This window comes from Suricata suricatta, chromosome 15, assembly GCF_006229205.1.
Source record: "Suricata suricatta isolate VVHF042 chromosome 15, meerkat_22Aug2017_6uvM2_HiC, whole genome shotgun sequence".
In the NCBI taxonomy this organism is placed as follows: domain Eukaryota; kingdom Metazoa; phylum Chordata; class Mammalia; order Carnivora; family Herpestidae; genus Suricata; species Suricata suricatta.
The window spans coordinates 31,940,220-31,958,757 of NC_043714.1; the positions used below are offsets into that span (position 1 = coordinate 31,940,220).

The 18,538-nt window shown below is 37.2% G+C and overlaps 1 protein-coding gene and 1 pseudogene across 1 annotated transcript in view; one reads left to right on the forward strand and one right to left on the reverse strand.

The window, feature by feature from the left end:
- SLC7A13 (solute carrier family 7 member 13) overlaps positions 1–15,435 on the reverse strand; it is a 23,407-nt gene extending 7,972 nt beyond the window's left edge. Inside the window, 5 exon segments of the mRNA XM_029923299.1 lie at positions 2,327–2,656; positions 2,658–2,686; positions 6,434–6,565; positions 12,309–12,979; positions 15,269–15,435. Coding sequence (XP_029779159.1) covers positions 2,327–2,656; positions 2,658–2,686; positions 6,434–6,565; positions 12,309–12,979; positions 15,269–15,435 — 1,329 coding nt within the window.
- LOC115279207 lies at positions 7,900–8,756 on the forward strand (annotated as a pseudogene).
- Positions 15,436–18,538: the final 3,103 nt, after the last annotated feature.

The window sequence follows — 18,538 nt, forward strand, 5'->3', positions numbered from 1 at the left end:
CCAATCATGAAGCCCCAGCTTCCCATCACCCTGACAGAGGAGGTAACCTATCCCATCCCACCATGTCCCTAAAGTGCCCTTATTTGGTTGTCTGCCCTCCCAGGACTGACCGGAAGTCTTTCGCCCATAAATTACCTCACCCCTCCCTGCCAGGCGCGACTTTCCTGACTCCCCACTCCCGGAGTCACAGAACCTCGCCCAGGAATTGCAGATCCCAAAAAAGGCTTTCTTGGCTCCATAACTTGGTCTCTTTAATGAAAGAAAATGGACTAAATTATCTGAGTTTAGATAAATCTGGCTTAGTAGCAGTATGTTGAAGACTCTCAACATCAATGCAATGGTTGAAGGGAATGAACATCTAGTGTTTGGCTGTTCATGAGTGGGAATAATCATGATCATTTGCTAGTAATATAACCATCTTCTGATCTAGGCCGTAGGAATTTATTAAGAGGGAGTTCCTAAAGCTCAAAGTCATAATTTTCCTAAGATATTATCTCAAGGCAGTGAGAAAGTCGTGTCAGAAACACAGTATCCTCAGATACTCCGGTTATTCAGGCAGGTATTGACAGGTAAATAATATGACTTTATAGTCTCAGTACATTAAAAGAAATTTTAAAAAAAACTTTGGCCAAGATAATGCTCCCTATTTTTGGTGGGGTTTTGCCAAGCCCTTTTCTTGGTATGTACTTTGCATTAAAATTAAGTGTCCTGCAGCAAACATTACCCAAACTAGGGAGAAAATTCAATAGGCAGTCACATTTGATATGTATCTTCAATAAATAGATATGAATCTATACCCCCAAAATATAACATAGCTATACTCATATTTATGAAACCCTTTAATTAAAAGGTCATTCCTTAGAGAATTAAGAATTTTTTTGGGGGGGGTGCCTGGCTGGCTCAGTCAGTAGAGCATATAACCCTTGATCTCAGGGTGGTAAGTTCAGCCTCCAAGTTGGGCATAGAGCTTACATTAAAAAAGAAATCTCCTAATTTGTAAAACGTCTCTATGTTTTACAAGATCCCTGATACAGCTCAGTATTAATTATCAAATAATCGGGGGAAATGAAAAGAGCATTCATGTGACATTCAAGACAAATGTTAACTGCTTATATTTATGGTTGCCCTTGCCTTTCTTTTTGATGCAAACGTGTATCAAATAAAATAAATCATAACTATCAATTCTAGACTCTGGATTCTTTGATATCTTAGACCACTTAAACATTCCATATTCCTAGGAGGTAGACATTATTTATTCCCATTTTAGTTCTGAAGAAACTGAGGAGCAGAGGTGAAATAACAAAATGAACCCTCCTTCCCCATGTATTTTTTTTTTTAACACCTTCTGGAGGCCACCATGTGGCAATAATCATACTATGATTTTTGGTTCACCTGACTGTCCAGATACATTATTCTCTGCCTAAGTGCAGGAGCCAAGCCTTACTCCTTTCTTCACTTAGAATACTTAGTAAAGTGCTTAAAATATAGTTGCTTTCAAGAACTGATACTCAAATATGCAACAATAAGGGGATGGCTGGATGGGTGAAATAGAAGGAAGGATAGAAAAGGAAGGTTAGTTATAAATCAACCAAGGTTGATTATTAGAACACTGCTTTCTTTCTCCCTTTGTTCTTTATTAAATCATATACAGTATACATTTCTTATATTTATTTGTATGTGCTAAAAAGCAAATAACTCCAAAGGGACTTTCTAGATTTCAATCTTGGCTCTACTCCCCACAGCATGAAATTGAGCAAGTAACAACTTTTCTAAAAGTGTTTCCTCATCTGTAAAATGGGGATAAGGGTAGTATCTGGCTTTGGTATTACTGAGAGGATTAAATGTAATAAGCCAAGCAAAGCCTTTAAAATGAAGCTCAGCCTACCAAGACTACTCTGATAATCAGAGCATCAAGGCCACTTTTCTCCAATAGTATCCTTATGTTGTCTCATGCTCCTCATCCCAATTGAATATAAGTTTAAAAGAAGTAAAGTGGTAAAGATGGAATTCATTGGTGATCAAATTAAGTTGGCATTTCCCACCTGCTAAATCTGACCCTGACTGTACGCGATATTGATGCGCATAGTAAATTAAATGATCTCTGGTCTGCTTTACCACCCAGAGGTTTCTTTCTCTCTGGTAAACCTAATAGAACCTTAGAGATTTTAGACTGAGTAAAATCTACCCAATAAAAACTAAGAACAGATTACCTTTATGTGTTTCACAATTTGTTAGTAGTAAAAGGATCTACCCATATGTGTTCTGAATATAGTCTTCAAAAATGGTTACACCCAGTGTATTTTATTTCTCACAGAAAAAAAATTACCTTATAAGGTCTAGGTAGATTTGGTTCTTGGTATCTCAGTTTTAGTATTCTTATCATTGATAATACAGACCAAATAAAAACTACAAAATAAAGATAGCTTATCAGGTCAATGAGATTTGTGGTGACAATGGGAATTGATGTCATAGTGACAAATACTAGCACTGATATAAATGGAGAGGAGTGAATATTAAGCATATTAAATAGCAAAGGCAGTTGGCCCTCTTGTCCAACATATGTTACTCTTGATGATTGAAATACATTAACTAAAAGGTTGCTAAATATTGAGGCAGAAATACTAAAAGGAATAACCCATGTTAATGAGGGGATTACTCTTATCAGTCCACGTGATAGCAACAGCATCTGTAGAAAAAAAAACAAGCTATGTATTAAAAACAAGAAATTAATGACAAACCTTTAAAGATTATCTCTAAATGAAAGCAGGGAATTCCAAAGGGAATTAGGAAAGTTAGATTTTGTTTAATTTTATTATTTGTCTTACTTGTACTTAACACCATTTTAGCCCTATCACACTGTATGGTTACCATCTCATACATCATCCCCAACAGACCAGAAACTTGACTTTTTGAAGGCAAGGATCATTCATTTCTCTACTATAAAGACTTGTACTTCAATAAGTCTCAGAAATATTATCTAAGTTTTCAATAATAATTGTGAAATGAATGGTTGAATTGATGATTGCATACTTATTTTCTAAAACTACAGATCACCAATAGATGCAGTCAGAGTCAAAGAAAGCCACATTGCTGACACAGGAAGGAGCCTTACAAAGGCCCCATGTTGTGATGCAATTTGAAATACTCAACAGAAATTTAAAAATCAACCCTGCAGACAGAGAAAACAAATTACGTGTAGATTAAACCACTCAAGGCCTTTGGGTGCTTATCTAAACCATAGACCAGTGGTTCTCAATGGGAAGTGATTTTGCTCCTCAGGGATCTTTTGGCAATATCTGGAGGCATTTTTTGGTTGTCACAAGTGAAGAGATTGTGAAAAGATCTTACATTATAAACACTAACTTGTTATAAATCAATAGATTAATAAAGGTGCCAATGAAAAAATGCACCCACTGTTTATGAGAAACTGAGTCCAATTCATATTATGTAGATATAAGCTAGGACAGATCATTTAGACACAGAGAAATAAGTTCTCAGTCTTTCAGTCGAATGAGAACACAAAGACCGAGTGTCCTTACCAGTAGGTGTCCTCTGGGGCTTTGCCCTGGCACAGATGTTGCCTCTAAGGGATCAACATAATGACTTATAACAAATTGTAACACTTTTTCAATATGACAAAATTAAATTAGCATCAATGGTTCTTCTTAAAAATCTTTATTTTTGAACCCATTTTAAACAGCCTTAAGTGTGTGCTCACTTCAGCAAAGCATGTATTAAACAGCGTTAAGTGCTAGTTTCACCTTACTGTTCTACAATTTTGTGTCTTGTTTTAAAGTACTTCCGGTCTCACTTATTGTTCATTTCAAATAAAGTCTTATTGGCTCTTCCTCCTGGACACCCATACTTTCACACATTTTCCATTTTCGAACACACCTCAGAAATGCTTCTTCCCACTAGTAAAGCCCCTGTCCTTTGATTTCCTGCCATGAATTCTACAAACCCGACTGATTATAATTAGAGGAGGTTCTAGTTCAACTCTGCTCCATAATCTTTATTTCTATTCCACAAGTAATTTTTTCCTTTTTTATTCTTTTTCTCATGTCATTTACTTTCTTTTATAATTTTACTAAAGATGCTTTTGGTAAGAAGTAAAATAAATAGCACTGAAGCACATAAAGTAAAAAGTAAATGTCCTTCTCCTCACCAATCCTTCATTCATGAACCCATGATGTAACTACTGTTAATATCTTTTTGGATATTTCTTCAGAAATTTTCTATGCCTATATAAGCATTCAAGCAAGGTATGTGCATGTGTGTGTGTGTGTGTGTGTGTGTGTAGGCACACTTAGGCTTGCTTTTTTTTTACTTTCAAATTTTATTTACTGTTTTAGAGTACCACTTCCTATGACAATATTCTGTAGTTTTAAAGATAACATGGGACCTTCCAGAATACTAAATAGGAGCACCCCTGTCAGCAGTGTTTTAGCAGGACTTAAATAACGCTGAAATCCTCAAGCTGGAAAAGCTGGGAACCAAGGCTTCTCATTATGATACTTCCACACACCTCGTTCTAGAGAGACATCCTTCCCACGGTGTTGTAACACGTATTTAAAATTATGCTCATTTTTTTTCCTAAGGGAACAATCAGCAAAGAAGCAGGTTAACGTTCGTCAAAGCAAATGTAGCACCCAATTCACACCACATCTTAGATACTCTTTATTCCTCTGGAACTTTTCATATCTTTTAAATATATTTGATTGAAAACACTTATTCCTTAATTCTTACATTTCCTTAATTTCGAAATCTATTTCCTTTACTTATAATTTCTTTCTTTCACTATGTAAATTATACAGTTCATTAAAGAAAATTTGGAAAATCCAAAAAAGAACCAACTAAAAATCACCCACAGTATCATTCCAACGGGTCTCCATCATTAACTATTTACTTTCCATTTTATATCATAATATAGATCCTGCTTTTCCATCACAGTTACATTATAAACATTGTTTCTTTACTTTAAGTAGTCATAAAAATATGGTCCTTGAAAAAGCTCAGAATGGCCTATTATTTGGATTTCCCTAAATTTTTTATTTATTTCAAGTTTGTTGGATACTTTGGTGATCTTTACTTTTTTGCCCTCATATGTAATGCTATGGTGGTTGTTCCTATACATACATTTTTCATATATAGCTTTAATTATCTTCTTAAATTCCTAATACAATAGAAAATAGATATTTGAATTCAAGAAAATTATTACAGAATCTAAACAAGGTCTGAGGATTATATTCCTAGAAGAGTAAGGATTAAAAACCAAATCATGAGCAACTATAGTCGAAACACTTCATGGGTCTTCCTTTATGAGACTTCCACTTGTGTGGAACAATCATGCCACCCATAAAATTGCTACAACTATTAGGACACACCAGAGAAGATAATCATATTTTTTTTTAACAATGAGTATGACCAGAGCAGTGGTAGTCATAACAGATGCCAGATTCAATGAACCATAAAGTCTGGGTCACCTGACAAACAGCCCTGACCACACCCAGAATTAATTTTATAAATTTGTTCTCTACATAATCAAAGTAGTTAACAAATCACTACTTGTTCTTATCTAATTTAGCATTTGGTTTGTTCCCACAAACACTCAAATCATATCTAGTGTACAGGTCCCTATGAGAGCTAGATCATTGTGACTCAACACTGATACCGTGCATATGGCAGCTTCCTGAATGGCAGTAACACAAGAATCGAGGCAAAGAATGTTACTACTTTGATATTAAACCTCTTAGATTTACCTCCACTGCCTCAAAGATTTACCAAAACAGTAATAGCTACTCAAAAGATTAGTCTTAAAGGTACTGGATAACAGTTTATCTCAGAAGTTTATTTCCTATTTCCAATATGTTCAGGGCCCCTTTGCCACCATAAATTTTAGTGTAATGTATAATAATCATTATTATATTACATATTAATATTATTAATTATATCCACTAATTGACCCTAACATTTACCCTTTTAACTGCTAATGTCCCACATTTCAAGTTTATCATTCCTTATGTCCCCTAGAAGAATGTTTAGAAACTCATTGTTGTAAAAGTTGTGGGGTTCTTTTGTAAAAGTTTTAACAGACCTAAGCACTAATTATATAGTGTCACTCTGGTGAAGAAAGATCACTAAAGGGATACAAATATTTTGAACCTAGTCTGCATCATACGTCAGCATTATAAATATTTTTCCATATCATCAGAAATATGTTTTTCCATATTATCATGCTTAAATATAAAGTTCTTTCCTAAGCCAAATCATACTCTTTGGCCCTTTTGTTATTTTTGAAAATTACAAGTTGACTCTCTATATAAAATAATGAAAAGCAAACAGCAATCTGACTGGTAAAGTGACACTTACATATACTAAAAGGACTAGAACTGTCATTATTATTATTTATTGCCTTAGTCACTTGCATACACACCTGAAGAAAGAATTTCCCTGGGTGTCAGAACAGTCAGGTAGGAAATATGAACCAGCAGATAAATGATAGTCACCAGAGGTAACACAGTAAATATGCATCTTGGGATTGTCTTTCTGGGTTTCTTCAGCTCCCCTATTACATATAAAAGAGCAAAATAACAATTAGTAAAAATTATTGCTTAAATCTATCTTTAAAACTGCTTCCTGTATTACCAATAGGGCTGAATTCTTCCTATCCACCCTGGCCACTACCTCACTTAATCATACACATAGACACAAACACACTGATGTACTTCTACACACCTATCTCCTTTCTTAGATGATCTTGGTGTTAAGTGGGAAAAAGGAGAAAATTTCTTCCTTTGCCATATAGATGATAAAACTTCTGAAGAAAGTGGCAAGAATGAAAATCAAAGATGAGCCCATAGGACCCTGTATCCTTTGGAGACTACCTGTGTCTTCAGCCTCATCTATTAGGTACAAGGCACTTAATCTGGGTAGTGGAATACAATAGCGAGCAAAAACCAACAAAGTCTAACCTCAAGAAGGGCTATGCATGAATTAAATAGTCACATAAATAAAAGTCATGATAGTGATTGTGGTAAATGTCCATATGAAAAGAAATTAAGAGCTACAAGAATATATATATAACATGATGATTTGATGGTCCTCTGTGCTGTGTCATAGGCCTAAAGGTTTCAGTTTTTCAAAAATGTCATACCCCCTATATCCATACTCTCATGTAGAATGTTCTTTCCTTTTCTATTTGCCTGGTTGATCCTTACTCTTCCTTTAGATCTCAGCAGAATTACAACTTCTTCTGGGAACATAAGAGAGAAAGTTCTCCTTGGCTAGCAAAACCATCCTATTATAAGGTCTAGTAGCAGGGTATTTGGGTGACTCAGTCAGTTAAGTGTCCAACTGTGGCTAAGGTCATGATCTCATGGCTCCTGTGAGTTTGAGCCCCACATTGGGCTCTCAGCTGTCAGCACAAAAGCTCACTTTGGATCCTCTGTCCTCCTCTTTCTCTGCCCCTCCCCTGCTTGCTCTCTTTCTCTCTCTCTCAAAAATAAATATTAAAAAGAAAAGAGAATATACATTCTCACAGCATATACATAAAATGTAAAAGAGTCAATCATAAATTCTCTTTCCCTGTAGGCTCTTTGCCTTCCCTTTATGTCAGTATTAAGTGCAAAAAAGAAAAGAGGTCATGATTTAGCATCATAGATAATGGGTTTTCTAGGATAGTCTTATTCTCAAATATTGTTCCATTTATCACACTGTTTTTCCCAATTTTGCCATTATCTGAGAATTATTCCTGACATACAGAATTGAACATTATAGTTCTGTGATATAATGTGACCCTGTGTCCTTACAGCTGTTAGCTATAAGACCTCTACTCACGGGAAAACGATCGTTGCCAGTACACAAGAAGATTCCTCTCAAGAATTTAAACCAGGCACCGAGATGCGCCCCCTGGTTGGCCTCCTGCTGGTCTTCATCCGCTGCACCTTCGCCCTGTACTTGCTGTCGACGCAACTGCCCCGCGGGCGGACGCTGGGCTCAGACCAGGAGACTGGAGGCCGGTCACTGTGGTTCCCCTCAGACTTGGCCGAGCTGCGGGAACTTTCTGAGGTCCTTCGAGAGTACCGGAAGGAGCACCAGGCCTACATGTTCCTGCTGTTCTGCAGTGCCTACCTCTACAAACAGGGCTTTGCCATCCCTGGCTCCAGCTTCCTGAAGATTTTAGCTGGTGCTTTGTCTGGACCATGGCTGGGGCTTCTGCTGTGTTGTGTGTTGACATCGGTAGGCGCCACGTGCTGCTACCTGCTCTCTAGTATTTTTGGCAAACAGCTGGTGGTCTCCTACTTCCCGGATAAAGTATCCCTACTGCAGAGGAAGGTGGAGGAGAACAGAAACAGCTTGTTTTTTTTCTTACTGTTTTTGAGACTTTTCCCCATGACACCAAACTGGTTCTTGAACCTCTCAGCTCCGATTCTGAACATCTCGATTGTACATTTCTTCTTCTCTGTTCTGATCGGTTTGATCCCATATAATTTTATCTGTGTGCAGACAGACTCCATCCTGTCAACTCTGACCTCTCTGGATGCTCTTTTCTCCTGGGAAATGGTCTTCAAGCTTTTGGAGATTGCCCTGGTGGCCTTAGTTCCTGGAACCCTCATTAAAAAATTTAGTCAGAAGGACTTGCATTTGAATGAAATAAGCAACACTAATCATCTAAATAGTAGAAAGGACACGTGATCTGGGTTTTTGGTTGCTATGTCCCTGGACTTTGTTGCTTATTTGTATAATGGGGGTGGTCCTGTGCAGATATATACACAATGGAGTACTACATGGCAATGAGAAAGAATGAAATATGGCCATTTGTAGGAAAGTGGATGGACCTCGAGGGTGTCATGCTAAGCGAAATAAGTCAGGCAGAGAAGGACAGAAACCATATGTTTGCACTCATAGGTCTAACAGGAAAACAGGAGAAACCTAATGGAGGACCAGGGGGAGGGGAATAGGGAAAGAGAGTTGGGGAGAGAGAAGGATGCAAAACTTGAGAGACTATTGAATGCTGAAAATGAACTGAGGGTTGAAGGGGAAGGGGGAGGGGGAAAGAGGTGGTGGTGATGGAGGAGGGCACTTGTGGGGAAGAGCACTGGGTGTTGTATGGAAACCAATTTGACAATAAACTATTTTAAAAAAAAAGAATTTAAACCAAATGTCAACAAAACAGAGAATCAGGAAAAAAGCAACATGATGGTGGCAAAAAAAGAAAGGTGGCTGAAAGCTCTAGTTTTTAAGTCCTACAGCTTCCTGTTGCTCCTGAAGATTGATTACTCAGGTTTTCCTTGAAATACATTATTCTTCCAGCAGGTTCCTCTTTTATTCTTTAAGCCAATGTGTGTAGGTTTCTGTTACTTAAAGCCAAATCCCTCTGATTAATAAATATCTGTCCCTTGATATATGTTGAATCTGTTTCATCTGCATCTGCCCAGGGGTGGAATATAATGTCCATGGTGTATACTAATATGAGCTGATTAAGCATTTGAAGAGTAAAGTATTAGAAAGTTCTCATTTAAATGCTGCCTGGACCATTTACTAGGTGTGGGCTTCTGACAATTTATTGACTGCTAAGTTTTCAATTTCCTTACCTGTATATTGGGGAGAATGGAAAATATAGAGACAATAAAATTCCAACCAAATGCCTAGCACTCAATAAGTTATTAATGACTATGGTTATTAGTCAAAGGTTTTGAACAGGAAAAAAGGAAACTTATAGGATTAACTATACTTTCCTGTGGGCCTTTTCCTTATTATGTATTAGATTTATACAGAGAAGGTAAGGAATATAATATAACATAACATAATTCAAGGTTATAATGGCCAGACAGTGAATATCCTTGGTCTTGAACTTAGAAGATAGATGTTCCTGCAATGTGTTAAGTCAGCCAACTACATATCATCTTTTTACAGGTTAAAGAGTTACTAGAGCTTAGCTGTACTTGAAGTTTATTAAGTAAATTAACACCAGCATACACTGACATTCCTCCACCTTTGTTTACTGCCAGCTGCTTGTGAAGAATTATAATAGTTTATAAGTTAGTAAATTTTGTAAATCTATTTTCAGCAGAGAAAAATTATCCAACAGTGAAACATCTCTGGCAATGGAACAAGATGAATAAAATCGAAACCAGAGATATTTCTTCTATCCTTATAAGAGAGAAAAAGACGGGGCGCCTGGGTGGCTCAGTTGGTTAAGGCTCCGACTTCGGCTCAGGTCAGATCTCACGTTCATGGGTTCGAGCCCCGCTTCAGGCTCTGTGCTGACAGCTAGCTCAGAGCCTGGAGCCTGCTTCTGGTTCTGTGTCTCCTTCTCTCTCTGTCCCTCCCCATCTTGTGCTCTTTCTGTCTCTGTATCAAAAATAAATAAAACATTTAAAAAAATTTTAAAAAAAAGAGAGAAAAAGACAAAGTAAGAAAAAGAAACAGAAAGTTGAGCTAATTATCCTAGACTTTTCAATTGCAGTGGCACATTTAATCACAAACAAATAAGAGAATAATCTCATTCCATAGCTTTTTTTTTTCCCTCAATACTTCACATTTAACTCAATGCAGACTGACTTTCCTCTTGCATCCAAAGCTCACTGATGACTTCTTAGTGAAATGGCTTCTGCTTAATCCTCATCCTCCTCAACTTTTGGAAGTACTTCACCATGTTGAATATACCCTCTGCTTGGAACATATAGTAACTTTCTTTTATAATTCTCTAAACTTCCTTTGACTTCTTCATTGCATCTTCTTTCTCCACCTGCCCTCTAAAAGTTGGTCTTCTCCAGTCCTCTGTCTCCAATCCTACGCCATTTTGTTCTACTTCTCTTTGCATCCTTCCTTAGCAATCGTATCTATTAACCAGCTCATCACATGGAAACCATTTTGCAGTCACCTAAAGATATGTGCTGTGTCTTTTATGTAGCTGCATACTTCTGGTTTCCACAGTTTTACTTATATATTTTTACTGCTGGAATTTTTTGAGTTCAGTGAAAGTTGCCACCTTTTAGATGACACAGCTAAAAGTGATCTTACCATCTACTAAATTCTCATAGTAGCCATAATGTTCCCCTTACAACCACTTATTCAATACTATCATGCCATTAATTAAAGCACAAAAATTATAGTGATTTTAAGTTATAATGACTATTTTGCAGATGAAGGAGAAAAAATAAAAAAGTAAGCCAGGCAGGTAAAGATACCTGCCACAGTTCGTAAGTGCCACAGGTCAGACCAAAATCTAGATATTGCCTCTTCCATTAGACATTAGCCTCTTTAGGGTTAAGAGTCCATATGACTCATTTAAGGCACTACTACAAGGTTTCAAAAATAGTCAGTGTTTAATAAGGTATTGGCTGACCGAATTATTTAATATATTATGGACACATCAGTGACACCGGGGGTCCTAAAATTAAAGGAAATACAGTATGTGTTTTAAGAGTAGAGCTTACTTTATGTTGAAAGATTAAGGAAAAGAACTGGTAAGAAGGTTGAAGTTGAAAAAAATTAATAAATGGGGAAGATCCCTTAGGAGGTGAAAGGGAAAGGATAGAGGTCAAGGGAAGACACTGATTTTATTTTATTTATTTTTAATTTTTTAATGTTTATGTATTTTTGAGAGAGAGAGTCCAAATACACAGGGGCAGAGAGACAGGGAGACACAGAATTGGAAGCAGGTTCTAGGCTCCTAGCTGTCAGCACAGAGCCCAGTGCAGGGCTTGAACTCACCAAGTGCAAGATCATGATCTGAAGTGAAGTCGGATGCTCAACCAACTGAGCCACCCAGGCACCCTTAGATTGATTTTTAAAATGAAGAGAGAAATCTTCTGTCTTGAAATTGAAGGAAAGAGCATTAAATCCGGCCTCAGAGTAATTTAGTGCATCTATGATTCTCTTCTCTTTAAAAGTACTTCAGAGAATAAGCGTGTCACACCCACTCACAACACAAACGCAGTCTGGCATTGGATCATTCCTGGATTCAGAGTTTCATGGGAGGGAACTATTTCCACAATCCCAGAATTCATCCATTAGCAGAAAGTAAACTAGATTAACATGGAGATCTCATATTTATGGTCCCAGAAAAGAAAGTAACAAAAAAGAAGTCATTTAATAAAATAAACACCTTTGAATGAAGGGGGGGGAAACATTAAGACTGGGTGATATGCGTAAGACTGCCATATTCTGACTCAATTTAGAAAGAATAAACATTGAATCATCATATATTTAAAGTAAAACTCAGAATATTCAAAAAGAAAGTACATTTCACATTGCATGAAGTCATGACTAGAGATTTTCTTTCTCAATGAATTCTTAATTACCTGCTATACATGTCAAACATTCCCCGCCTGAAATTGCAAAATATCCTTGGAAAATGGCTTCTATAAACTCAGAAGCTTCTGGAAACTCAGTATCAAAAGAATTCTGGAATCTTTCTACATTCTCCTTCCGTCCTTTCACCAGCAGCACTACTCCACTCAGGGAAATAAGGCCTAGTATAGCCATTTTCAGCACTAGGCTGGCTGTCTGAAGCCAGGTCACCTCCTTCACACCACGAGAATTCAGAATTCCCACGGTCCACAATACGGCTAGCACCAGACATTTCTTTGGCAGCTTTGGAGCAGAGCAGCTGGGATAAAAAGGCTCGATGCTGTACTCGGCAAGGAGTAGGACTTGGCTGGCAGCTAACCCTGGCATCAGAAATAAGCTTGTCCAGAGATTCAGGAAAGAGATCAACTTGCTGAAACATCTTTTGAGAAAATAGTAGTGAGCTCCACTGCGTGGGAAGGTTATATTTATTTCTGCTGAGCAGAGAGTGGTCATCATGGACAACAGGGCACAGACAGTCCAAATACACAGGGAGAGCCCCACATTCATGCAGGAGTATTTCCATACCTCTTTGGGGGTCACGAAAATTCCTACCCCAATTACGTTAATGATTAAAAAACTTGTGCCCCAGCAATATCCAAATATTCCTTGAGTTGTATCTTCTCTTTATCCATTGTAATTGAAGTATTTTTTAAAACATATAAAAAATGTATCTAAATTAAAATTTTTTAATTTTCCTGCCCATAGTGCTGGAAACAATATTCTTGGAGTCTCTGAAATAGAATAATTCTGTCCTTTTTGTTCTGCCTTGTTAAATAGAGCTTATTTTCAATCATTAACAAAATTATGTGATGTATCCAAGTAAAATAGTGTAAAGTTACTGGGAAGTGTTTAGTTTGGGAAGTGTTTAGTTTGCCTTGTTTCTTAATTATTATCAAAATAATACATTCAGATGGAAAAAAGGAATTTCAAAAAACAGGGTATTACAATGAATAAAATAGGGTTTTGCTCTATTTCACTCCTTGCCAAACACATTTCCAGTTCTTTCCTCTGGAAACAACCTTTCATGTATGGTTTTAGTTCTTTTTGGTAGTTGCCTCCATAACTCTAAATAACATGAGAAGACTTTTATTCTTAAATAAGTCAACTTTAGAAAACATCTAATGATTTCCTCCCATAAACACTGAGGAATTAGCTCACTTACTTTCCTATTACTTAGTCTACTACCTCTTCCTTCCATTTTTAACCATCAAGCTCTCAAGATACAAAGTATTTACCTTTCATCAGGTTCATGGAAGCCAATTAACAAGGTGGGAAAGTGAAATAGCCTGCATGACAAGACTCTCCTTTAAACAGCCATCATTGTCATAGCCTGGGTTACATTCAGAAAAATGTGAACAGGAAGTACAGGAGAAAGCCTGAACCCACAGACAGAGGGATGGAAATTTCTGAATATCTGAGCAAGGCCTGGACCTTAGCAGCTCTTACATATATTGACTTTACAATGCAGAGCATTGTTCTGAGTATCTCCAAAGCTTTATAAGCTTAGGGTACACCCTTAGCCTTGGAAGTAAACTATTTCCCAATTATCCTTTAAGAGTAAATGAAAATGAAATCATTTATGTTTTTGCTTTGGTTGTGGCTATTTTCTGTCAGATTGCATCCAGGAAAATCCACTGATAACTCTGTATAGTTCTCAGTAAACATGACCAGGTCCCCCTCCCAAGTGAAACCTTGCCTCTCATCCAATACCAGAGAGCAGAGACCTGGGGCTGAGGGAAGGAGACCAGAAAGCTCACTTAAGATAGAAGCAAATAATGAGAAGTAAACCAGACACAGAGAGACAGGTACTACACGATTTCACTTAGACAAGGTATCTAAAATAACCAAATATATAAAATCAAAGACGGAAAGAGTGGTGGCCAGGAGTTGAGGGGGAAATGCAGAGTTATTAATAAGTGGTCATAATGTTTAAGCTAAATAAAATGAACAAACTCTAGAGATCTGCTGTACCACAGTATACCTGTGGTCAACAATAATGTCCACTGAAAATTTGTTAAGAGGTTAGATCTTATATTAATTGTTCTTATCATGATAAAATGTTTTTTAAAGTAGAATATAATTTAACTCATGGAAACAAAAAAAAAACACAGAAAGTAGAAATAGGAGGCAGAGTTAGCCAATGTCCCACCCATCAATATCCTATCTACCTGTTGTTTTAAGGAGAGACAGGGAATACGTTACCCTTGACCTGAATCTCACTGCAGGAAAATAAGACGCAAGGAAGAACTATTGTCTCCAAATAGGAATGTAGTAGTTCTGCAGTATGTCACTTTGGCTAAGCTGAACTACATTTCCCAAATTTCTCAGTTCGACTGGACCATAAAGACAATTCTTCTATGAGATTTGAAGTACACAAGTGTAACAACAGTTATTTTGATAGTTAATATTGACAAGGAAGCCCTCCTTGACCAAACTTGAGTCAGGCTCCGTTGAGCCCTCTTCTCAACTAAGATGCATCCCTGGCCTGTTCAGAATAGTATAACAAGAAGGCCTGCACCCTTGATATCTAATCAAGTTCCTCTTAGTTATATTCCATCCATGGACCCCCCTCAGTCTGCCCATTGGCAGAATGTATTTGCTATATTTGGGGTTAGGCTTAGTTCTAGACTGAAGTCTCTCTTTTTCCTTTTGCAATAGCTTGAATGTAATCTGTTCTGCCATTTTTTTTTTGTCCTTTCATTGTTTAGAGATTTTATTTTTAAGTAATCTCTATATCCAATGTGGGTCTCAAACTCACAACCCTGAAATCAAGAACTGAACTGAGCCAGCCAGGTGACCTTGTTCTGCCTTTTTTAATAAGCATTTTGGCAATTTTTCTGTTACAACTTACATTGTCTTCTATACAATTGCCTACCTCTTTGCTGTAATTATCATGTATCTGCTGGCTTACTTCATTGGTGAGATGATGACCATGCTTTCAAGTGCTCCACCTTCACCAAGATCTTTTTTCAGCTTCACCAACTTCAAGTGTGTGTTTAGCTCCGTGATGAAGGAACCCAACTTCTGCAATATAGCCGCACCATCAAGGTTAGTGGTAATGCGATTGACACAGTTCATTCTAATGGGCTCCAACTCAAGCCTATACATTCCAGTCTGTTCTTGTTTTCCCTTATTTTTACACTCATCATTCCATTTGAATTACTTGATTTCAACTTCCCAGCAGCTCCCACAACTGCATCAAGTCAAATCTCTATAGTAAACAAATACTTGTAATCATATATGCATGTGATTAGATAAAGAGATTCAGATACAGACATGGCTAAAGATATATAAATAGATAAATAGATACAGATGTAGATATAGATAAATAGAGAAAGAGATTGGAAGTTCTAGTGGTTCTGTTGCTTTGATTGATACAAAGACAAAAGACTGTGCCATCTCGCACATTCCTGGAGTCCTACAGTATTCAAGTATGTTTGTGATTCTAAAAATGAAGAATGTAAAACAAGAGACTTGGTCTGGAGTATAAATTCCCATTTTGGCTTTTTCAGGACTATCAGAGATTCTCCAGACTCAGGGGAAGCACTCTTTAAATAGTATCCCTGGTCTGAAGAGGATACACTTGAAAATTCTATGTGGAGGTACTAAAACAAAGGGGGAAATATGCAAATCATCCAATATTAAGCTCACTGACATCGCTTTTGCAGTACTTAAAGGAGTATCTTTCTTATAGCATTTGATAGGTGAACCCAACCATTGAACAGAAATGCTAGAAAGCTAAATGAGAAACTGCCATGCTTGTGCCTTCTTACACATAACTTAAGAAACAGGAGACTGGGAACAGCAGAGGAGACATTTTGAAGGACATTCAATTTTACAGTGACAGGCCACCCTGAATAGTTTGCAGTGTCATTACTTTTATCTTGATTGCTCTTTTTCTATAATTGATCCACTAGGAGAAGTTCTGTCATGATGGCAGATCAAAAGATGTCAGTCTTATTGAGTATACATCATTATCTCAATTGTACAGTTATAAAAAAAAAAGGCTTATGGAAATTAAGGAATATATCCAATTCATGTCTCTAGTCCTATCTTATTCCACAGTTCATGATCGCAATGTTTAAAGTATACATTAAGCCCTGACTTAAATATAAATATGATATTGGGGCACCTGGGTGGCTCAGTCACCTAAGCTTCCAACTTCAGCTTACATCATAATCTCACGGTTCACGAGTTCGAGCCCAGTGACTGGCTCTATGCTGACAGCCACACAGCTTGCTTTGGATCTTCTGTCTCCCTCTCTCTGCCCCTCCCCTACTCATTCTCTCTCTCTCTCTCTCAAAAAAAAATAATAAATAATAAATTTGTCAAAATCAACTTTTTCTTTAGTTTAGAAACTAATCCAAGATGTATAACAATCTGAGAAGAATGTATTCAAGAAAAACATCTGAACTTTGTGGGTTTTTTAAACTGGGCCTACTCTCATCCTGTGGGGGCCAAAGGCAATGGGATGACATATTTAAAGTGCTGGGGGTCTGAGGGGAAGACCATCACCCAAGAATTCCACATCCAGCAAAATATTCTCCAAAATTGTGGGAAAAATTAAGATACTCCACTGTAAACAAAAGCTAAAAGAATTAACAACCATCGCTTCTGTCCTAATGGAAGTCTTTCAGTCTAAAATGAAAAAACATTAGAGAGTAACTGAAATCCACATGAAGAAATAGAGTTTCAGTAAGATAACTACATAGATAAATATAGAAAAGCAATTCAAATGAAATTTTTGTAGCTTTTTTCCTTCCTGTCTGATTTAGAAGACAACTGTATAAAGCAACTAAAATAAACCTGTATTGGAGGTCTTATAATGTATAAAGATATAATTCGTATAATGAAAATATCACAGAGGAGAAGGAAGGGAATGGAGCTGTATTAAAGCAAATTTCTGTATACTATTGAAATTAAATTAATATTAATCTAAGCTAGATTACTTTAAATATTTTTTAATGTTTTTATTTATTTTTGATACAGAGAGAGACAGAGCATGAGAGGGGGAGGGGCAGAGAGAGAAGGAGACACAGAACCGGAAGCAGGCTCCAGGCTCTGAGCTAGCTGTCAGCACAGAGCCTGAAGCGGGGCTCGAACCCATGAACGTGAGATCTGACCTGAGCCGAAGCCGGAGGCTTAACCGACTGAGCCACCCAGGCGCCCCTAAGCTAGATTACTTTAAATTGGGAGGCTAGTTATAATACCCAAGGCAACCATAAGAAAATAACTTTAAGAAAAGAATAAAAGAGGCACAGTGTTACCCTGGCATCTGAGCAAGGGTGGAATAGGGTGAACTGACCTTGCAGCTTCCTTCCCTCCTCTTCCCTTGGAGCCAGCCTGAGCTCCATCTCCTGCAGAGGTCAAGTGAATGGAGGCTAAGCCATGAAGCCCAGGAGAACAACAATTGAGCAGAGACCATGGAAGAGGGTAGTAGGGTGTGTTTGGCTTCCCCGTGTCCAAGTCCACTGCAGATCCTCCAAGCACACAGCTCTGGCTCTTTCCCAGCACCAGGAACATTTACAGGGCACTGACCCAGAGGATGGTGCCCTGTGACTTGCCAGATGTGCTACAGCCACAGATGCATAGTAAAATACCCTTTAATAAGGGGGGGAGAGGTAATTTAAATGGTACACTAGAAAATATCTATTTAACACAACAGAAGGCAGTAATGGAGGAACATAGGAGTAAAAAAGACATACAGAAAACAAAACAAATAGTGAAATGGAGGGCATAAATCCTACCTTATGTGTAGTACATTAAATGTAAAGAATTAAATGCCCTGATGCAAAATGCAGAAACATGTAGAATGGACTAATAGAAAAAAAAACATGATCCAATTATATATATAATATATATATATACATATTATATATATCTTATATTTATAAAACATAGGTTAAAAGTAAAAAGATAGGGGGAAAAAAAAAACATGTAATACTAACAGTACCCAAAATAAGAGGTGGAGAGGCTGTACTAATAAAAGACAAAACAGACTTTAAGAAAAAGTTGCTACTAGACAGGAAAGACATTTTATAATGATGGAAGAATCAACTTAGTAGGAGACACAAATAATAAACTATAAACACCTAACAACTGAGTCCCAAATATATGAAACTAAAATTGATAGAATTAGAGGTAGAAACAGAAAATTCAACAATAGTTGTAGAGTTCAATA